General features: G+C 49.4%; 1 protein-coding gene across 2 annotated transcripts in view; it reads right to left on the bottom strand.

The window, feature by feature from the left end:
* GSE1 (Gse1 coiled-coil protein) overlaps nucleotides 1–22987 on the bottom strand; it is a 402911-nt gene extending 379924 nt beyond the window's left edge. For both annotated transcript variants that reach the window (XM_063141042.1, XM_063141043.1), the window contains exon 1: nucleotides 21842–22987. In XM_063141042.1, coding sequence (XP_062997112.1) covers nucleotides 21842–22855 — 1014 coding nt within the window. In that variant the 5' untranslated portion in view covers nucleotides 22856–22987. The remainder of the gene's footprint in view (nucleotides 1–21841) is intronic.
* Nucleotides 22988–23374: the final 387 nt, after the last annotated feature.

Here is a 23374-nt window from a genome sequence, read left to right as displayed (position 1 = left end):
AAAGAGATGAGCTTATTCAAGTATTCACACACACACGCACACACACACACACACTCACACACACGATTCCTGTCCTGCACACCCAAGAGGAAACACCCCTCCACCAGCACACTTGCAGCGTGAGGAGAGGCTGACAAACAGATGAAAAAGCTGGATGAAAACCAGGCCTCCTTGTTGCTTTGCAGATGTTCTGGAACTGAAAAAACAGAAGTGCAGAGCGCCTCCCCTGCCCCCACCGCCACCGCCGCCTCCCTCAGCTGACACCGCAGCCAGGATGTCTGGAGTATATCTCCGAGTTGGATCAGAACGTCTCTGCTCTGAACACTTCTTCCCTCTCAAGGCAGGCAATAAAAAGGGATCCCGGCAAACTTGCCATTTCCCCAGCGAGGAGTGACGAACGTACGGAGCGCCGAAGTCAAAAGGGGACCGAAAGGCCACGGAGTCTGCAACCTGCAGCCACGCACTGGGCCTCTCCCGACCCAGGGCGGAGCGGGCCACAGAGAAGAGAGTGAGCAGGTGTGCCGTAGCAGCGTGCTTTACCTGCAGCACAAACCACTGCAGATGGATCAGGGAAGCAAGTCAGACTTGCCTGCTAGAAGGAAGGAAATGATCCTAATAGACCGGAGTGGGAGGGGAGGGAAAGAACCTATTTCAGAAATCAGGGGCCACATTCCAGTGGTGGGTGGGACCGAAGGCAAGCGGTGCCGGGGCCAAAATACCAAAAATACCACCATATTTTAGCTGCCCGGTCACTGAGGTCATCCGAGGGTCTGCTCCTGGTGGTCCCACATGAGGTCATCCTCTGATTGGAGTCCACCAGGGGAAGAGCCTTCAGCGTGGTGGCGCCCCTCCTGTGGAACTCCCTGCCTCTGGAGGTCAGGCAGGCTCCGACCTTGTACTCCTTTCGGTGCCTCCTGAAAACATCTTTATTCCAAGAAGCCTTTCCTTAATGTCCAGCCAAGAGTCACTGAATTTGCTTCTTTTAAGATCTGTTTTAAGTGTTTTCTTCTGTCTTTATTTTCATTTTATCTTGTACACCGCTCCGAAATTTTCAATGGGGAGCGGTATATAAATATTGTAAATAAATAAATAAATAATAAAGCTTTTAGTGCCAGTAATTAAGTCTTAGGAGAGGCATTTCAATCATTTAGAATTGGGGTCTGCATAAAAGTTAGGAAACCACCAAACGGTTGTGGGGAAAGCGTAAGGCCAGGAGAACGGAGTAGGCCATCTGGGGAACCCCGGAAGGCTGGATTGGGACCTCACCAGGTCTGTGGTTCTGCAGCACTGTTCTAGTCCGCTCCCTGAAGAGATGCCAGCCACTGAACACGGGACCATAAATAAACACGCAATGCACACACGCTCTCCCCTGTTTGCAAGGCCGGCAAGCATCTCTTGGGTTTCTGGGTAACACATTTGTTGGCGGGCCGAAGGGCCGAACCTGTTCCGTGGATAAACAGATGGCTGCAGCCCCCCTGAGAGTTACTGCAGGCGGCAGAGGCGGGGGCAAAAGTCAGAGGTATTTACATAACGCAAACTTGCAAGAGCAGCAATTTCAACCATTGGCCCATAGACACACATGTCAATTGTTTGCTGGCATCACCAGCCGTCCAGGTCAGCAGCCTCATCACTGCACCGAAATCTCCTCCCCACCCCACCCCGTTTCTTCCGGGGTCATCCACGCAAGAGGAGACGGAGCCTTGTCACCTCTTTGCCCTAAGCAAGCCACTCAACCTCTAAGCAGGCAGCAGAAGTGTTTACCCAGTGACTTTGCTCCACACACTGCATTCTGAGGGGGTCAAAGAGCCCGGCGTATGACACATCTCTTCAGCTGGGGGACTAGAAGGAAAACAAGAGCCAGCCTGACTGGGTGGGGCACGGCAGGCATCCGTTCAAGGCTGCAACCTACTTGGAAAGAAGTCCCACTGAACTCCGTGAGGCTACCTTGCAAGTAAACATGGAGTGGACTGGGCCACGTGACTTGCATGAATTGCCAAGAACTAGAAATATCACCAGCACGTCCCCCTCGTCGATCTAAAAATGAAGTCCTTCGGATACACCAGTGGTGATGAACCTCTTTCAGCTTGAATTCAACTTCGGAGAATCCGCCAGGAGCCACATTCCAGTGGTGGGCAGGGGCAAAAGGGGTGAAGCCCCCAAAATACCAATATATTTTAGCTTAAAGGTCCTGCTGCCAGCAATTAAGCCTTTGGAGAGTTATTTCAGTCTGTTAGAAGGAGAAACGGGGAGAATTGCAGAAATGCCTCGAAACCAAGGAATTGGGGGGGCGGGCGGTTAGGAACATCAGAGAAATCTGTCCGTGGGTTGGAGCTCAACAAGCTTCCATTAATTTGGCCCTCTGGATTTCGGCCTGTTTCTATCGGACGAGCTCACGTTTTCCTTTATTTTTTGATTTGCGCAATTTCTGCCCACAATTCGGACAAACGTGCGTCGTTTGCACACAAAAAATAAGCAAACTGTGGGTAAAAATTTGTGCAAATTATGCAAATTTGTGCAAATTGCAGTAAGCTCGATGGAGTTTGCGGGGGGGAAGGCCACGGCTCAGTGCACAAACACAAGCCAAGAGGGGCACCCCACGGAACTCCGTCAAGTCCGAAATGGGACAGATTTCTAAGCGACGGACATTCCTAGTTGGGCGAACCGGGTTGTGGCCATCTCAAACCGAGTGTCAGACTGGTATCCCAAGTGGGGCTGGATTTCGCCCCAGGGCTGAAATTTTGCACCCCTGCTTGAAATGAAAGCTGTGATTATCAAGAAGCTGAGTTCTGCTTCCAGCACCACATTCAGCGGGCATTATGGCACATGGACGCACACAACCCATCGATTGCAGACCTACCCAACCCAATTCGAGTCCTCCCTGCCCCAGCGGACTCTGGCTTTGGAACATCTCCCATTTCCAGCTTCTGCAGAAGGAAACCCCTGCCCACTGAATGCATAACGCTGTTTTTCCCCAAGCCAAAAGTGTCAGGCCTACAAAGAAGCCCCTGTCCCACGCTGGAACGGCTGCTGTGTGCGGCTCAACTTGACAATGACATCACTGGGGAAGGTCAGTTTCTCCACTCAGCACCATGTGAATGGGGAATCTGTCTCCTTGCTCCTGCATCAGCTGTCCACGTCTCGAGCACTCAAGAATCCACACCGGGGCAACCTCCGTCCTGACAGCTGGTCAGATAAAGGCTGGGAGACAGATCCTGAACTGCATTACACAGCCAAGCGCCTCAGGCTGCATGCCCTTGGGGTTTCAGTACCCGAGATGTAACTCTCTCCACTTGCATACAAAGTGTGTTGGCCACGCACCCTCGCTAGCTATCTCATCTTGTCTCTTATCAGTGGGGAAGTGTGAATCCTATTCACTGGAAATCTGGCTACTGTGTGCATTGATTTCATTACTGCTATTGTGATGTATAACGTAACACCATGGATGCTTCACAGAGTAACCTAAGCAAAAGTGAGACCCCTGCCCAAAGTTACCGCCAATGGAACCAGTTACCTAGGGAGGTTGTGGGCTCTCCCACACTAGAGGCCTTCAAGAGGCAGCTGGACAGCCACCTGTCGGGGATGCTTTAGGGTGGATTCCTGCATTGAGCAGGGGGTTGGACTCGATGGCCTTGTGGGCCCCTTCCAACTCTGCTGTTCTTTGATTCTATGAACTGGAGATGGTGGGGACTGAACTGGCATCCTTCTGCATGCAAAGGAGGTAATCTACCATTACGTTGGGTGGGGTGGAGTAAAGCTGAGTCTCCATCTACCGGCACTGCAACTCTCCCCTCCAACTGTCTAGGGTCCCAGGTGGAAAGAGATGCTTTTGACTGGAGATGGCGAGGAAACACACCCAGGACCTTCCGCACGCAAGATTCTATGTAAATGTACACCTGGTTCACCATGCAGCAAAACAAGGTGGGAATGAGGTGATAAGACTCTTGAGGTGGCAGGATAGTTGCAGGGGATCATATGTCTGAGTATTCCCTTACATTAAAAAGTAAAAATCTCTGCAGATGACTAGCACAGCAGGGACTGGACCATGCTGTACCAGTTAGTGGCGGCGGTGTTAAATTAGAGGCAAACATTCAAAAAATGAAATTTCCAACTTGCAAACCATCACTTCTGGATCCTGTGCTGAATTCAATCAGGGTGGGCAAGCCTTTTGCCCCCCAAGGGCTGTTGTATGCAGCAGTGGACAGTGGGTTGGGGGCCGCGGCTAGAGCTGGGCTTGGCCTGCGCTGCAACAGCCTGGGCTGACGCAGTCTCTTCTCCTCACATCCACAAACACACACACTCATGCAGTCTACATACACGCTCCATTAAAATAATAATAATAATAATAATAATAATAATAATAATAATAATAATAATAATAATTTATTTGTTACTCACCTCTCCCTCTGGATCGAGGCGGGGTACAACACTAATAAAAACACCATAAAATACATACAACTAATTCAAACGTTTAAAACCAGTGCATCATTAAAAGCAGCACATTATTAAAAAAAAAAAGGCATCTTAAAATTCCGCTGGGTAGGCCTGCCGGAAGAGATCAGTCTTTATGGCTTTCTTAAATTCCGGAAGACTGTTAAGTTGACGAATCTCTCCCGGCAAGCCATTCCACAAACTGGGAGCGGCAGAAGAAGAAAAGGTCCTCTGGGTAATAGTTATCAGCCTTGTTTTTGTTGGCTGGAGTAAATTGTTCCCAGAGGACCTGAGTGTGCAGGGCGGATAGTACGGGAGAAGGCGATGCCGCAGGTAGCCTGGACCCAAACCATGTAGGGCTTTAAAGGTGATAACCAACACTTTATACTTATCCCGGAAACTAATTGGCAGCCAGTGAAGAGATTTTAAGACTGGTGTAATGGTCACCCTAGGTGACCACCCACATTCACACACGCCCCTCATTCTCTCTCTCTCTCTCTCTCTCTCTACACACACACACACACACACACACACACTCTCTTTCCTCGCCATCTCAGCCTGTGGTGATGGGAGAGGTTTACGCTACCACTTGCTGCCCTCGGAGATCCGTTTGTGCCTCCCCACGACCCCGCTGACTAGCTCTGAGAACAGCTGTGGGTCAGGAGGACCAGTGCGGTCAACTTTTCCCTGCACCAATTTGCTGGGGACGGGTGGGAGGTGATTTAAATGGAGAAGATGGTGTGTAGCAATACCCCACTCCGTGCACCATTCTCCCCATCACAACAGCACTGCCCTTCCCTGCAGCTGCTAAACGGCTGTTTGGAGAGGTAGGAAAAGGGAGGTCAGCACACAAGGTAGCCGCAATGCACAACCATAGAGCACATCAGCTAGAGAGCCGAGTAGACGCTAAAGGTGGTGCGCCCTGTGGTTGGCAGGAAGCAGGAGCATAGTTTCTGACCCTGTGAATGCGGCTGCAGCTTGGGATGGGGAAGAAACACATTTGCAGTGGGAATAAATCCACGGCGGCGGCAGCAAGGAGTCCTCTGGCAGAAGCTCTCTCCAGGGTCTCAAGGCAGGGAAGGGTCCTTCCCTGCCTTGCCACTGGAGGTCATCCCAAGGCGGGGATGCTTTGAACTTGAAACCCTGGACCTTCCGTAAGTGCAGTAGTGGGGTCTTCTGCTGAGCTACAGAACCTCCCAGGTTTTGCATCTCAGTGCGTTGTTCCAGAAAGCTGCAGAATCGTAATCGTTACCCCTACCTGCACCGAAACCTTCAATGTTTTGATAGCATTTCCCAGTGTGCTAATTACTCTACTGTTCATCCACACAGCAAGCCTGTGAGGCAGAGTAGGGCAAGAGAGAGAGAGAGAGAGAGAGAGAGAGGGAAGAGAGAGAGAGAGAGAAAGAAGAGAGAGAGAAGAGAGGAAGGTCCAGCAAGCTTCCTGCCGGAGCTTTCACAAAAGAGCTGGAGGTGCTGAGCTCCCTTTAGTTCTTAGAATCAATCACAGCCAGCAAGAGGTTTCTGCCTGGCCTGCTCAGCTCCCCTGGACCGATGTGCAAGATTGTGCCGCATAATGTGCTTGATGGGTGTGCATGCGATAAAGCAGATGGGTTTCACTGGGTTGTGAAACACAGCAATTAGCTTGCATGCCAACGAGGAGGGGTCCAGCTGAGCACAGGGCTGCTCCCCAAGACAGGAGCTGCTCCCCAAGCCGAAAAGGAACTTCCTCCTTCTCGAGCCTTGTTAGGACGTCTTTTAAAATCCTTGCCACATCATGCGCAGAGAGTGCCCTGTGAGGCCAGCGCCTCAGCTTCTGAAAACCAACCACTGCAGGGCAAAGACGCTCCCAAATCACCTATCGTAGCCAACGCAGGGGCGGGGGATCTCTTCCAAAGCCCAGAGATGTGAGCCAGGCATGAGCAAAATCCCCAACTCATCCCATAATCCAATTAAATTGGGTGCTATTCCACAAAACCTGTTGTGTGTTTGTGTGTGTGTGTGTTGTACAGGCCTTTAAATGCCTTCGCTCTGCCACTCAAAGGCGCCAACTCCACAGCGCTGTGCCATGCACAGAGGTCTACCGTGTCAGTATTCATCCGTCACTAAAAAATCAGCTAAGCAGTTTCCTCTCCAGACAGCGGCTGACAAACAGCCAAGCACCAGCCGCTGCAGGACCATAAAGAACCCCCAGCCACAACGAACCCACCACGGTTATCCCCAGATGCTCTCTTTTTCCCTGCAGTGGTCTCCAAGGCGCTCCGTGACCTTCACGCCTGCCCTCCCCCAGCTGTTCCACATCGCCATGCTTCCTCCGCAGCCGCTCAAGCCTGCAAGCCGCCATCAATCATCCCAGAGAGCCGAGATGCCTTTAAATGCAGTGGAGGTTCCCTGCAGCGGAGGTTCACGTGGAGTATTGCTCAGCCTGTCCCCGGGCATCGCACTCGGAAAGGAACAAGACATACCGCCCGCCCGGCACACCTTCAGCTCTGCCACTATGACAACTTGCAGTTTGGCTGCTGTAAATAGAATCATAGAATAGCAGAGTTGGAAGGGGCCCACAAGGCCATCTAGTCCAACCCCCTGCTCAATGCAGGAATCCACCTTAAAGCATCCCTGACAGACGTTGTCCAGCTGCCTCTTGAAGGCCTCTAGTGTGGGAGAGCCCACAACCTCCCTAGGTAACTGGTTCCATTGTCGTACGGCTCTAACAGTCAGGAAGTTTTTCCTGATGTCCAGCTGGAATCTGGCTTCCTTTAACTTGAGCCTGTTATTCCGTGTCCTGCACTCTGGGAGGATCGAGAAGAGATCCTGGCCCTCCTCTGTATGACAACCTTTTAAGTATTTGAAGAGTGCTATCAAGTCTCCCCTCAATCTTCTCTTCTCCAGGCTAAACATGCCCAGTTCTTTCAGTCTCTCTTCATAGGGCTTTGTTTCCAGACCCCTGATCATCCTGGTTGCCCTCCTCTGAACACGCTCCAGCTTGTCTGCGTCCTTCTTGAATTGTAGAGCCCAGAACTGGACGCAATACTCTAGATGAGGCCTAACCAGGGCCAAACAGAGAGGAACCAGTATCTCACGTGATTTGGAAGCTATACTTCTATTAATGCAGCCCAAAATAGCATTTGCCTTTCTTGCAGCCATATTACACTGTTGGCTCATATTCAGCTTGCGACCTACAACAATTACAAGATCCTTCTCGTTTGTAGTATTGCTGAGCCAAGTATCCCCCATCTTGTAACTGTGCCTTTGGTTTCTATTTCCTAAATGTTGAACTTGGCATTTATCCCTATTAAATTTCATTCTGTTGTTTTCAGCCCAGCACTCCAGCCTATCAAGATCACTTTGAAGTTTGTTTCTGTCTTCCAGGGTATTAGCTATCCCACCCAATTTTGTGTCATCTGCAAATCTGATCAGCGTTCCCTGCACCTCCTCGTCCAAATCATTAATAAAAATGTTGAAGAGCACTGGGCCCTGGACTGAGCCCTGCGGTACCCCACTCGTTGCCTCTCCCCAGTTTGAGAAGGTTCCATTGATAAGTACTCTTTGAGTCCGATTCTATACAAGGAGAATGCTGCATTCTGGAGGCCAAATACTGAAAGCTGCAATTTTATTCTGGTGGGTCATGCCAGAGGCACCGCAAACACCTTTCGGAGAAGAAGAGAGAGAAAAAGAGGGAAAGAAGGACACGTAATAGTAAAAAATAAAGTATACACGAGATAAAACAAGGCTCCCCAGCTTCTTTTGGTCAGTGGGAACATTTGGAATTTGGGGAGAGGGTCGTGGTTGCTCCCACAAAATGGCTGCCATGGGTGCAAGGTCAGTCACAAAATATCCATTTCCCAGAAGTCAAACTGGCGAGATTAATAGAAAAGTAACTTCCTCAAGAACTTAAGTACAAGGCAGAGCAAGGGCCTGACCTCCAAAAACACAAAAAACACTCTTTTGAACCCAAATGAAGGGGCTGGCTGTGGGAAGCACTTGGCTTTGCAGTATGACAGCTTCCCAGTAAAAAAAAAAAGATTTAGAAAAAACTTTAAGAAATAAAATTAAAATTAGGAGGGGCAAGAAGCCTAGACAAGCACCAAGTTGGAGACCCCAGAGATAAAAAGATTTAAAGCTGGTCTGATGTTGCAGGTTGGGACAACTCCTGAATCTGGAAAGGGCGACCACCTTGTCTTGGAACAAGGTACCCTAATATCTGAAAGACTGAGAGCCTTTGTGGAGCAATGGCTACAGCATCCCAGTCTGGGATCTGAGAGTTCATGCTTGCCAGGGACTTGTTATGTAGGCATGGACACTTCACACTCTCTCGGCCTCAGTTTCCCATCTATAAAATGGGAATAAGAACAAGGGAGAACCTGATAAAGATTGCAATTTCGGGCTGGACCCAGATTAATGCTGTATCACCTGTGCTGACGGAAGTGGGCTTTCCCGCCCCTTCCTTTTCACGGCAGCCCCCTGAAAATGCCGGACAGAAAGACATGAAACCCTGCTGAATGGATTGAGCTGTGGGGTGTGTGGGAACAGGGGGATTCCCCCAAAATTGGGTGGAGGGACCTTCTGTGAGCGGAGCCCTTCCTCTTGCAGAAAGCAGATCCTAGATCCAACCTAGAGTGTTTAAAAGACAGTGGATAAAATGTGCTTTGTAAGCGGTCTCTCTCTCACACCCACCCACCTTGTTGTTTTCTCTTAGTAAATGCTCAATGCAAGGGAATTCCATAACCTCCCTAAACAGTTAATTCCAGTGCTGAGATCTTTTTACAGGCAGGAAGTCCTTCCCTACCGTTGAGTGTAAATTTCCCCCTTTCTACCCATCCAACTTGAACTTTCTGCAATAGACAAGTGCAGACCTCTATTTTTTTTTATTTTTTAGCAATGTCTGAATATTAAAAGCAAGGCCCACCAGGAGATCTGAGGTTTGCTGTTCTATCCATCATTTATCCAAGTAAACGCCACCACTCTAACTTGCTTCAACCTCAGGTTTGCTTTTACATAATCAAGGAGCTAGTCCTCCTTGCCTAACAACACCTCCAGCTTTTTTATTGCTTCTTTCTCTGGTGGCTATAGGTATTTCCTGGTCAACCTAAGCCTCTTGCCAGATCAAGAGTTTATTGCTTGTTTATTTATTAATCATTTTTATTTGCTTATATAATGTATGTTTATCTTGCCATTCCTCCAGGAAACTTAGGAGGATAATAAAAGTGTTGCTTGTACAGCTCCTATCTATGTTTTCGCTTCTACAGGCCAGAGGCTATCCGGTTATAATTCGGATTCTGCTAGCCTTCCACCACTTCTGGTTTCTACATCTCTGCTCCAGCCTTATGAAGTCACATGCGTTTTCCCTAATGAGGCAATAACACCAGCTTCAGGCAGGCGATTTTAATTATGAAAATGGAAATGGAAGATTGTCATCTTGGCCTCTAGTTTCCTCTCTCGGCTTTTACCTTGCCTTTTATTTATTTATTTACCACATTTCTATACTCTCCAATAGCCGACGCTCTCTGGGTGGTTCACAAGAGTTAAAGCCATCAAATACAACAACGTGGCAAAACACAGCATAAAGCTTTTAAAAGTTTAACACTGCAGTAGGGAAACAAAGTAAAAATGAGCCGCAGTGCAAAGGTCTAAAAATACAACAACAGACTTAAAAGAATAAACACTGAAGAACTAAAATGCCCGGGATAATAAAAGTGTCTTCCCCTGGCACCAAAAATACCATAACGTAGTTCCCCAAGTAAGCCTTTCTGGGGAGGATGTTAGCTTGAAAATAGGGGGTCAGAGGGGGTCAGTTTGGGTTCTATGTCAAGTTGTCAACAGTGCAGGAATAATAAAACTTTTAACAGTGACGAGGGGATTCTACAATCAGGGTGCCACCACTGAGAAGGCCCTCTTCTTAGTAGCCACTTGCCTCAATTCTTTTGGGAGTGGCACCTAGAAGAGGGCCCCTGAAGACAATCTTTGGGCCCAGGCAGGTATATGTGAGAAGATGGCCTCTCAGGCATGACAGTGGAGTTTGGAACTCCGGCCTTGCTAGTTGCCCAACTGCATCTAGTTTGGATCTCATGACCCCCTAAAACAGGGGTGTCAAACCTCTTCCAGTCTGAGAGCCAAATTCAATTTTGAAGAAGCCAAAGAAGGGGGCTGCATTCAGGGGTGGGTGGGGCTGAAAAAGGCAAAGGGCCCAGGGCCAAGATAAAGACAACCCAAATCCTCTTATCAATGGTGGAACCCGTTTTTTCCTTTCAAACCTTAGCTAAAATAGGCAGGTATTTATTTAAGGACAGCCATGCGTCCTTAAATCTATCTGCCTATTTTAGCTTAAAGCTCTTACCACCAGTAACTAAGCCTTAAGGGAGGCATTTCAGTCTTTTAGACTAGGGGGAAATTGCACAAAAGCCAGGACACCACCCAATGATTGGTGGTTTGGGGAAAGAGGAAGGGAGCCTGGTCATCTGGGTAGCCCCAGCAGGCCAGATTTGGCTCACAGGCCTGAGGTCCAACACCCCTGCCCTAGAAGCTCAGTAGCAATGCCTAGGAATGCCGAAATATGTATGACCCTGGTATGTAAGAATCCGGAATATGTTTTCATCTCTGGACTGGTTCCTCTTTCACCTAACTTTTCCTCTGAAGCTGAGGTCATGGGAGAGCACCCCATCTAATGGGCACTACCCTGTTTGCTGGGGAAATGGTGTAAAAGGACCTTTTTGGCTAAAGATGGCCCACTGGTCTCGTGCAGAAGATTAATTTTTACCAAAAAAAAAAAGCAGGCTTTGTCTATGGGCTTGTACTCTGGATGTGTTCAGGAGTATCGTCTTGAGAAAGAAAAGAAAATTCCTAACAAGCAACTTTCGCTCTCAATCCCGCCCTTGTGGTGTGCTTGGAATTTTTAAGTGTTAACAAAGCAGAGCCAAGAAAGGCAGTAAAAAAGAAATGCAAGGCCCCTTGGTGTGTGTTTTTTATTGTCCATTCACTGTGGCTTCGACAATTGGTCAATACCGTATTATCCAGTCTTTTGGCCTCTTCCGGATTGAAAGAAGAGTTGGAGCAAAACTTTTTAGAGGCACTGTCTGGTTTGCGCGGAACCAAGAGGCCCTTTTTTTTTTTACAGGATTACAAGAGACAAGCACCATCAAAAGGACATCAGCCGGAGAGGAGAATAGAACCACCCAATTAGTTGAAAACGCTCTCCGAAAGAGCCGGGCTGTGTCCTAAATAAAATCTGGCATCTCCAACATTCCAGACAGCGAACACAATTGAAAAGAGTTTTTTTTTTTAATGAAATTGTATCTCGGAGCTGGAGAATCGGAGTTGGAAAAACGGCAGGTGCTTGGATTGATTGGCCAACTCTTTTGTCACGCGACACCTAAAATTTTGATGGGGGCATGTAGGAATGTTACGTCTTTGTTCTCGCAAGGGCTGCATCAGGAAAGCAACTATGAGAGTCGCTTTGGGGACAATTCAGGGTTATACGATGTCCTATATGGATAAATTGCCCACTTGGTATTTTGCTTACATTAAAAGAAGTAAAGACCCTGAAAAACCAGCATTTCCCAGCGATTTCTTATATCGCTTGTTACCTGACCACATGAAGAGCCCAATGTTACTTACTTTTGGATTAACTACTGAAGAATCAGAGTTGGTCCCTTAGATCATTCTCACAGTTACTAATTCAGCCAGCAAACACTCTATATGGTTTGTTTGTTTACGTGTATTTATCACAGAATCGTAGAATTGGAAAGGGCCATTTAGGCCATATGGTCCAACCCTTCCTCAGTGCAGCAATCCAGTTTAAAGTATCCTTGACACAAGGTTGTCCAGTATTTACCTGAATACCTCCTGTGACAAAGAGCCCCCCATCTCCCTGGGCAGCTGGTCCCGTTCTGTGGCTGCTCTGACCATCAGGAAGGTTTTCCCGACGTTCACCTGAAATCTGCCTTTCTTTAACTTAAGCCTATTATTTCATTTCCTACGGTCTTGGATGATCAAAAACAGGTTGTGATCCTCTCCTGTGTGGCAACCCTAGAGGTACTGGAAAGGTGCTATCACATCCCCGCGCCACCAGTCTTCACTTCTCAAGGCAAAACTTCTATAAGCCACTTATATCTACACTTTTCAAAGTGGTGTACGCAGATCATAAAAACACAACCAAACTAATGGGCAGAATGTGTTGCATCTGCATAAGATGGTAGACTAAATTACATAGGGATACTTCTTGCATAAACAAATATGACTTCAACGTGCACCTGAGGAGTAGAAGTTTCAGCACATGTCTAATCTTAGGGGGAAGATTATTCCACCCAGTGACCGCCACAACATGAAGTCCCCTGCTCCAAACAACTGTGGAGCAGACCTCAGGAGTATGCAGCACCACTGGAATATTCTTCTTCGGGAATAGCTTCGGAGGCTGCACATACTCCACGCTCCTCCGGCACCATAGCTCAAGTTCAAAATTAGGGGTGGAATGCAGTCAGCTGCCCAGCTAGCTCATTGTTGTCTACACTGACTGGCAGCAGCTCTGAAGGTCTTAAGCAAGGAGTCTTCTCCAGCGCTACCTGGAGATGCCAGGGATTGAACTTGCAACCTTTTGCATGAGAAGCATTTGCCCTGCTGCTGGCCTGTGGACGCTCCCCTATTACATAGGGAGCTGCCTTATGCCAAGTCAGACCATTGGTCCATCCCTTGTCCCTACACTTGTGGCAGTGGGGCGCCAGGGTTTCAAGCAGGAGGTTTCCTGGCCTTACTGGAGATGCCAAGAATGAACCTGGAAGAGCTTGTTCTACCACTGAGCTATGACTATTCCCAATTTTCTCCGGCAGTGGTCAAACACAGAGCGTGTGCCCTACCACTGAGCTGCAGCCCTTCCCTTGAGCGTGGGCCCTCCTAAGTCTTCTTATCAGCCACACTAAGAGTACGCCACATTATCAAAGCGGTCCTGATTCCCCACTCAAGCCCCTAAGAGAGCAGCATGTAGTGCAGTCATCCCCAAGGACCGAGATAAACAAGAGAACAGTTACCCTATTTCTTCAATTCTAAGACGCACTTTTTTTCCCATACAAGGAAGGGAAGGAAAGGAACCTCTCGTGCAAGCACTGTGTCATTACTGACTCTTGGAGGGACGCCAGCTTTTCGCTGATGTTTTCTTGACAGGCCTTATAGCGGGGTGGTTTGCCGTTGCCTTCCCCGGCCGTGATTCCCTTTCCCCCAGCTAACTGGGTACTCATTTTACCGACCTCGGGAGGATGGAAGGCTGAGTCGACCCAAGCCGGCTGCCTGAAACCAGCTTCCGCTGGGATCGAACTCAGGCCGTAGGGAGAGTTTCTCTAAAAATGGGGTGCATCTTAGAATCGCGGGTGTGTCTTAAGGTTGTTGTTTTTTTCCTGTTGGTGGTACTGAAATTAGTGTGCGTCTTACAATCGACGGCGTCTTACAATCCAAGAAATACGGTACACCCTGGCTGTCGAGGCCGTTCAGAAAAACAGGAAGAAGTTCCAACTTCTCCCGCTATTGAACCAGCTAAACTAACGGAAGAACAAGCAAGGGGCTGGATTTTTCCAAGGAGTTCCTGATCCCCGCCGCATGTTTTTGTGAACGCCGTGGACAAAGTTCTCTGCTACCTTTGCCCTCCCTTCCTTTCTTAGCTGGGCTGTTCTAGGATGTTTCAAACCACCCTTCACCCTTCTCTCGCTTCCTTGCGTGAAAGACACTTGGAGAGCTGCGAGTTCAGCACCGTGAGCCGGGCGACAGCCAAAGTGGAAGTTTTTCCATCTGCAGTTCCTGAAGCAGATGCTCTCCCGGTTGCCAAAACAAGCAGAAACTGCTGTTCGGCAGTGCAGCCGCGTGCCAGAGAGGAGAGGGTGGGGAAATTACAGCCCTGTGACACAACACACCATTTCTGTTCTTCCCCCCACGGACCCCATTTTCACCCACCCTTCTCTCGAGAGCCAAGATGCTTTGCCATTATTCTTTAGTGGAAAACACTGGGGGACAGAAGGCCCCCTGAAGTCCTAAACAAGCACTAAACACACCACTGCTTAAGTGACGCTCACAGCTCTTAGTTCTCCGCCTTCCTTCTTGATAACAAATGCTACGGGGAAACAGATGTGAGTGTCTCCTGCTGACATTCATGCGATGACAGACAAGCTCTGCAATACTTCATACATGAGTAAAACCCTCCAGCAGCACCTGTTCCCTGTTCTAGAAGAAATATATATATATAAAGCCTCCATGAACTCATGACACTAGCCAGGGCAAGGAAAGGAAAACCCAGTTAAGAAAAACAGCACAAGTTAAAATGCACAAACAAATTAGGTTTTGCGGCGGGGAAAAGGACCAAACCTCCCAGCTGATTCGTAGAATCATAGAATAGCAGAGTTGGAAGGGGCCCACAAGGCCATCGAGTCCAACCCCCTGCTCGATGCAGGAATCCACCCTAAAGCATCCCTGACAGATGGTTGTCCAGCTGCCTCTTGAAGGCCTCTAGTGTGGGAGAGACCACCACCTCCCTAGGGAACTGGTTCCATTGTCGTACTGCTCTAACTGTCAGGAGGTTTTTCCTGATGTCCAGCCGGAATCTGGCTTCCTTTAACTTGAGCCCATTATTCCGTGTCCTGCACTCTGGGAGGATCGAGAAGAGATCCTGGCCCTCCTCTGTGTGACAACCTTTCAAGTATTTGAAGAGTGCTATCATGTCTCCCCTCAATCTTCTCTTCTCCAGGCTAAACATGCCCAATTGTTTCAGTATCAGGAGGAGATACCAAGACTTCCTGGAAAAACCTGGGAACTTTTGCCTGCAAGGTACGTGCTGTACCACGAGCTATCCCACCTGAAGTCTCATAGCGCTTGGGCATCACATATCTTAAGGACTACCTCTCCTTATATCACTGCCACAGCATCTTTAGACACACATTCAGGCCCTTCTTCATGCTCCTAATCTGTGCATCTGTGCTCCTAATCTCCTAACCATTTCAGCCTGTAGCAAGGTCTTTGCATCAGTTACTTCAGTGCTGTGGATGCCACAATCATCAATACACCCTGATATGTATCGTTCCCCTTCCTCCTTAGCTTTCAAGGCATGTCTTTTCCACTTGGCTGTTTATCTCACCAGCTAGCCTCTCCATTTCTTCTGCTGGGTTGCAGCTTGACTGCTGGAATCATAGAATAGAATTGTAGAAAAGTAGAGTTGGAAGGGTCCTACAAGGCCATCGAGTCCAACCCCCTGCTCAATGCAGGAATCCACCCTAAAGCATCCCTGACAGATGGTTGTCCAGCTGCCTCTTGAAGGCCTCTAGTGTGGGAGAGCCCACCACCTCCCTAGGTAACTAGTTCCATTGTCGTACTGCTCTAACAGTCAGGAAGTTTTTTCTGATGTCCAGCTGGAATCTGGCTTCCTGTAACTTGAGCCTGTTATTCCGTGTCCTGCGCTTTGGGAGGAACGAGAAGAGATCCTGGCCCTACTCCGTGTGACAACCTTTTAAGTTTGGTTTTTCATTGTGCTTTTAAGAGAGGAATCCTGCGGTCCCTAGATAGTGTCTGAGGGGCCATAGGATATTGGGATACCCCCCTCTGAGGCTGTAAACAGAGCCATGATCTTGGAGGCGGAAATCCCCACTTGGATTTCCCCCCACTCCGACACTCCCATCACAACTGCCACGAAAAACTCCACCGAGGCTCCTTTCCGAAGGTGTGAGTTCAATTTCAGGATGATGATGGAGAAGGAGGTCCATGCTGGTGCATACAGCTTAGAGGGGAAAGGCTATGGATCCACCCAATCCAAAGATCTCTTGGCCCCATTCCCCATCTCTAGCACTCAACAGCTAGACAGGCTGAAATGCCCGTCTAGCGAAAGAAGCGCTAGGGGCGGGCAGAGAGGCCAAAGAAGTCTCTATCACTTCTCCCACACTGCCGTCAACAGCCCAGAAGGGTTCATAGAATAGTAGAGTTGGAAGGGGCCTATAAGGCCATCAAGTCCAACCCCCTGCTCAATGGAGGAATCCACCCTAAAGCATCCCTGACAGATGGTTGTCCAGCTGCCTCTTGAAGGCCTCTAGGGTGGGAGAGCCCACAACCTCCCTAGTTCCATTGTCGTACTACTCTAACAGTCAGGAAGTTTTTCCTGATGGCCAGCCAGAATCTGGCTTCCTGTAACTTGATCAGAAGGTTCTGTCATTGGGGCAGGAATCCCATAGGAGGATTGAAATCCTAGAAAAAATTCCTCCAACTCCTAGCATTCTGGGAGCTGTAGGATGTTTTTCTGTCTAAACATGCCCAGGATTGCACCCTCACTCTGTTTTGTTTTTGTTAAGTTGCCTTTGAGCCTTGGCAAAGTGGCATAAATACAAAATTCACTCCTGAGCAGAGCAAGAGAACAGTGTTGTCCTTCACAGTGACGCTTTCACCCTGGCTTACTGGTGGGACATGTACCAACTGCTGCAACCCTGGTAGGTAGCTTGGCATTAAAGTTTTTATCACTGAATCACCGGAAAGGGACAATGCACGTTGTACATATGACTTTTGTCCTTTGGGGCAGAAGCAGTTGGGCAAAGTAGCTTCTCCAAAGCAACATCCCCCTTTGGGCAGGTCCTTTTCACCAGAGCACCACTAAGCAATCCAACACTTACAAAACACATTGGTCAATGACAGATATCATTCCTATTTCACAGACATTTGTGCTGTGCTTGCAGCAGTGAAGCCTCCAGTACCAACAAGCTGGGTGGGTGTGGTGACCTGCAACATTCCAGTTACCCAGGAACAAAGCAACAGGAAGGTCCACAGTCCAGTTTCCGTGAGAAGAGAGAGTTGTCTGTTCGGATGGGATTAAACCCCCATACAGGACTTGTGGAATAAGGAGCTGTCAAAACTCTGAACTTGTCACGGCTGTCATTTTAAATGTTCCACATCATGGCCCGTTTCACAAATAATGCTAAACCATGCTGTGGTTTATTGAAATTTGGCTTGTCACTGGGCCACTTCAGATGACACGACAGCCCAGCATGGGTTAATTAACCCTTCAGGAGCTGCAACGTGTGCCATCCACCATTATGAATATGCAATCCCCAGCTGGGGTTTGCCATGCCATGCAAATCTGGATGAGGAGGGTTATTCAACGGTTAAATAACCCTCACATAAACCATGGTTTGTTAAACCTGTCCAGGTTCGCACGACACGACAACCCATAGCAATTCATAGTTTGGTGTTGCATATTCACAATGGCACAATGCATATTTACATTGGACACACAGCACCCCTCAAGGGTTAACTAACCCACAACGGGCTGTTGTGTAATCTGAACAAGGTCATTGGGTCCGAACCCATCCGCACTAACAAACCATGGTTTTTTAGCCAGCTATAAACCACAAACCATGGTTTGTTGCTGGTTTATGAAGGTTGGCTTGTTTAAACCATGGCTTGTTGTGATGTCTGAACCCAGAACCATTATTATTATTATTATTATTATTATTATTATTACTACTACTACTACTACTACTACTACATTTATATCCCACCATTTTTCCTCTCACAAGAAACCCAAAGCAGCTTACACAGTTCTCCTCCTCTCCATATTATCCTCACAACAACCCTACGAGGTAGGTTAGGCTGAGAGGCAGTGACTAACCCAAAGTCACCGAGTGAGCTTCATGGCCGAGCAGGGACTCCTGAGCGCTGCTCCAAGACTTGTTTGGAGATAAAACATCCCAAAACAGCCTCTCCCTGCCAGTACTGAACGTACCACAGCAGCCCCCGTAGAGCAGCGCTACCTCAAATGGCAAGCTCAGGGTTATGAAGGCAGCTCAAAGATTAGATCACATTTTATTACAGTCCTGCAGTGTCCTTCCGTGAAGGCCTGGCGAAAGTTTATTAGCAGCAGCTGTCCCCCTCCAGCCGAGGAGATGGGAGCTCAGATGAAAAGCAAAGGCTTCCCGGATTCACAGCAGCATGAAAATCCCAGCCACTTCCCCCTCCTCTTACACAGCTGACTTGCAGATTACAAAGACGCTTTCCCACAGGAGAGGAAAGAAGCCATTCACGGTTGGGGGGGAAACACCTCCACAAATTATCCTGGGGCTTCCATTTTCCATTTGCTGGCCGCGCCAGAGAGCCTATCTGAAAGGAACGTGATTGTATGGGCGCTTTTCTAAGCAGGACTACCTTGATAAGCTTTCTTCAAGACCAAGGAATTTGTCACCCACGGCGGTTGGGGGAGGAATTCCCAAGGCCTTGTGGGCAGAGCTATTCTTTAAAAGCTCCACAAGGCTGCTGATGAAAGCAGCCAGGTGGCCACTTTATGGTTTGCTTACACGACGTGAAAAATCACCCTTTAAAATGTGGTTTCAGTTGATCTATGCGGTCAGCAGCTATTGTTGCTAAAGCGATGCTGCTGGAACCGTTTTTATCTTTATTTTTTGGGACATTGTGGTTGCAGAAATACTCTTGAGATCAGCTTCACACATTACCAAGTTGCCCTTGGTGACTTTCGCATCCTCTTTTGGTACTCTGGGATTCACATGACAATTCAAACTCCCTTGCATGGACAGATGCTTCATTTGATGGTATTTATACCTGGTCTTTTCTCCTAGGATTGAACTCAATACCGTGTATGGGGTTCCCAAGCAGTTTCCCTTCCAGGCACTGACCAGACTCACACCTTTATGTGCCTTTGATCCATGCCTCAAGACCAAAATATGTGAGTTGTGGTCACCATTCCTCCACATCTCACCACATGACCAATCTATAACGTCCTTCTTTCCATGCAGCTGAAGGTCCAACCAGTAACGATCACGTGGCCTGCAGAGCCTAATTTGAATGTCTGTGGACTCCTCTTCGCCCATTCCTTCTTGGGACCCTGAACATGCAGACACTGACATCACAATCCAGTCAGGTTTTCCCCACTATCTTATTCCACTCCCCCCGACCTGCTGTTTTATAACATTTTACCTGAGGAAGATATCTCAAGAGCTCAAAAGCCTGCGTGATCTTTTGGCTGGCCTAGTCAAGTTATTGCAATACTCAGTTTTGCTTTATATGAAACTTACAGAAAGAAGAAGTGTGGATTGTGCACATTTTTAAAAAATCAATAAAGACTGATCTATTCCAGCAGGCCTATCCAGTGAAATTTTAAAATGTTTTTAGGATTTTTACCAGGTATACTATGTTTTTAATCAGTTTTTATGTGTTTTATATTCACTGCTGTTTCACAAGAAAACACAACAGCTGTTCCTTGAGGGACCACATTGGGTTATGACTACATGTTCTTTAGTCTTTTGAATGCAAGGAGCCAGATTCAGTGCAAAAGGAAAACTGCACCCTCAGTGTGGTAAGGGAATTGCTACCAAATAGGCCCAGGACCAGCTAAAAATACTTACCATTGTACAGAAATGATGCCCTTTGACCCGCCTTAATCAGCTGTATCCTAAGAGGGAAATGAATATCCCTTGCTCCCTGCTGTATCCATGGAGAATTGTATTTGTACAACTGTGGCCGTGCTCATGCTGCTATACCAAAGGGAATTATTACTTATCTATTTGCTTTTAAAGGCCTGGAAACCGCTTCCCACCCTACAAAACCATATCATGCAATTCACCTAGTTTTCAGAAATATACACCTGATGAGATGCAGACATTCAGAGGGCGAAGGCTTTCCATGCATGGGGACAAACTGCTGGGAAAAGCTTCACCTGCTACATCTACACATGTCAGGCTGGTATGAGGCACAGGGGGCAGTAAAAAAAAAATCACAGAATAGTAGAGTTGGAAGGCTCCTATAAGGCCATCAAGTCCACCCCCCTGCTTAATGCAGGAATCCACCTTAAAGCATACCTGACAGATGGCTGTCCAGCTGCCTCTTGAAGGCCTCTCGTGTGGGAGAGCCCACAACCTCCCTAGGTCATGGGTTCTATTGTCATACTGCTCTAACAGTCAGGATGTTTTCCCTGATGTTCAGTCGGAATCTGGCTTCCTGTAACTTTGAGCTCATTAGTCCGTGTCCTGCATTCTGGGATGATGGAGAAGAGATCCTGACCCTCCTCCATGTGACAACCTTTCAAGTATTTGAAGAGTGCTACCATGTCTCCCCTCAGTTGTCTCTTCTCCAGGCTAAACATGCCCAGTTATTGTAGCCCTATTCCTGGTTGCTCCCACACTGGTTTAGAAGCCTGATTCACACCACTGCCTCATCTCCAGCATTAAACTGACCAGCAGGGATTAGACTCCCTACCCATGGAACTCACAAATCTGATGTCAAGACAGCATCGGACCATTCACACACACCGGGCCTCACTGCACATCCAAGCCACTAGACCAGCCTTCCTCAACCTGGGGCGCTCCAGATGTGTTGGACTACAACTCCCAGAATGCCCCAGCCTGGCTGGGGCATTCTGGGAGATGCAGTCCAACACATTTGGAGCGCCCCAGGTTGAGGAAGGCTGCACTAGACAAATGTCAAGAGCTGTGTGTGCATGTGTGTGTTTTAAAGTACTACACCCAGATTGCCAAATGTCACTCACTCACCATCTCTTGACATGCCTTCAGAGAAGGAATCAGAATGCTTAACCAACCAACAGTGGCCCTCAGTTTGATGGTTTTCATTTCAAGCCACAAATTACTAGCATGCACAGACCGGTGGGCTACTAAAGACCAAGCTGGATAAGAAGACAAAGTCCCATGATTGGCGCTCGCTTGACTTTAGATCTGAGCAAAACAACCACTGGGGAGGGAGGGCAGTGTTGTGGACTAGTAACTTCTCTGGATTTACTTGCAAGACTTTTTTTTTTTTTTTTTTTGGTAAGGTATCCAAACTACAAGAGGGCAGGAAAAAATGGCTGGGTGTGCTCTCTGGCTATTGAAAGAAAGTCCTGTGTACCACCAACTAGTTCACTGTGACCTGGGACTTTGCATTGTGCTTCAACAAACCGATGCAGTTCTGCTTCAGGGATGAACAGATTAGTGCTGTGAGGACAGAGGAAACCACCTGATATGCCTATTACCTAAAACACACACCCCCCCCCAAAAAAAAACCGTCCCCAGGAGAGAAAGTACTACGCATCATAGTTGGGAAAACCACAGTATTTCTGAAGGCTCTGAAACAGTAACACACAGCTGATTCCTGATAAGGTTGTAGAAACAAGAGTGAAATTGAACCAGTGTTACAAGGTTCTTGTCAGTTTCTGGGCTTGTTTGTGTGTGTGAGACAGAGAGGAGGGGGCAGGGAGAGAGACTTCCAAGAGCCACTGTTTGCTTTTTAAAACTCTCCCACACACCTTGACACAGATCCATGTTTTTTTAAGCCATCGGTCAATGGCTCTGGGATGACCAGGTTTACTCGAAAGCACCCAGTTTGGCACCTGCCTCCAGCCATAGCTCTTTGCAAGGGCAACAGGAGGCAATGCTAACTCCAATGAAAGGTCAGCTGAGCGCCTTACCTTTGGGAGAGAAGCCGTTGCCGTTGCAGGTGCGGCAAAGAGATCCCTGGATGCTGCCGTTTTGCCAGCCAGCACCAGTACGGCACACTCGGCGCACGCTCCGATGGTCAGCTGCTTACCGTCATCCACCAGCAAGCTGCCGGGCACCCGCAAAGAGCACAGGAACACCGGCAGCCTGGCAACTTGCACAGCTTTTAATCCAAGGCACCGTTTCTTCTCGTGCCTACAGAAGAAGCAGACAAAGGTCTCCACTTTGTACTGCCTGGACCAGGCACTGCTAGGGTGGTGCGGGTGACCGCTTTCGTACTGTAGCCACTGGCCCAAGAGGTCGTGATAGCAGAGCAGACAGGTGGCCACGATCCCCGTGGAATCGGCAGGCCTGGCCCGAGGAGCGGGCGGATAAACGGTGAGGAAGGGGAAGAACGGCTCCTTCTCGCCAAAGCGGCCTGGCGGGTTGACGCTGAGTTGGAACTCCTTGCCCGCTGCCAGTTCGGCTCCGCAGATGTAGCAGCTGGACGCCAGGCCCGGCTTGGCCAGACCCGGGTGCCGGGCGACGCTGCTGTCGGAATCCCCGGCCGAAAAGACCTGGTGGTACCTGCCCAAGAAGCTCTGCACCGAAGTGATGAACTCCTCGTTGTGGCAAGCCCGGTACATGGCCCACAGGTCCTGCAGCACCCCGTAACACTGGCGGCAGCTCCGCACCTCGCCGTGCTTGCTGAGGCCTTTGGCGTTGGGAGGGCAAGGCAGGAGGCTGAGGAAGGGGAAGTGCATGGTGGTCTTGGCATTGCCGTTGGTGATCTTGGCCGAGACCGGCCTGCCGTCCCTGGCGCAGTCCTCTCCGCAGAGGTAGCAGGCTTCGTGGCCGGCGGGCCGCAGCAGCAGGCCGGGCCGCGGTTCCTCGCGGGGAGGCGTCTCCCTCTTGGCCTTGGGGGCCAGGGCAGCGTTCAGGGGCACCACGTAGAGCCTCTGCAGGACCGGCACGTGGGCCAGCTCGAAGCTCTGCCACTGCTGCATGAGGGAGGCGAAGCAGCAGGCGCACACCCAGGCGCTGCCGGCGGCGCTGATGGGCAGGGCTCCCGGGGGCGGGCTGTGCAGCCACAGGAAGGGGAAGAAGGGCGCCTGCGAGGCCTGCTCCTGCTTCTGCACGTGGATGCGCTGCTGCGACGCCGGCGTCAAGGGGGAGCCGCACACGTAGCAGGCGGCGGCGGCGGCGGCGTCCCCCGGCTCCGGCCCCCAGGGAGGCCTGGCCTCGGGCAAGGCGCCGCCGTCCGCCTTCTGCTCCTCGTCGCTGGTGATGTTGATCTCGCTCTCCTCGGAGGAGCAGCGAGCCGAAGGCGGCGCCCGGCCTGGCTCGCCCGGGGCCCGCTTGCCGCCGCCGCCGCCTCGCCCCCCTCCCGAGGAGGGCCCCGGCGGCGCCCTGCCGACGGTCCCGGCTGCTCGCCAAAGCGGCGCGTCGCTTGCCCAAAGGCGCGCCCCCCGCCGCTGCCGCTTCTTCCTGGGCTGCTCGGCTGGTGGCAGCCCGTTCCCCGGGCG

The sequence above is a fragment of the Elgaria multicarinata genome, chromosome 14 (assembly GCF_023053635.1).
Source record: "Elgaria multicarinata webbii isolate HBS135686 ecotype San Diego chromosome 14, rElgMul1.1.pri, whole genome shotgun sequence".
NCBI classification, from domain to species: Eukaryota; Metazoa; Chordata; class Lepidosauria; order Squamata; family Anguidae; genus Elgaria; species Elgaria multicarinata.
The sequence above is the reverse complement of the archived record's forward strand: the minus strand, read 5'-3'. Positions and strand labels throughout refer to the sequence as shown.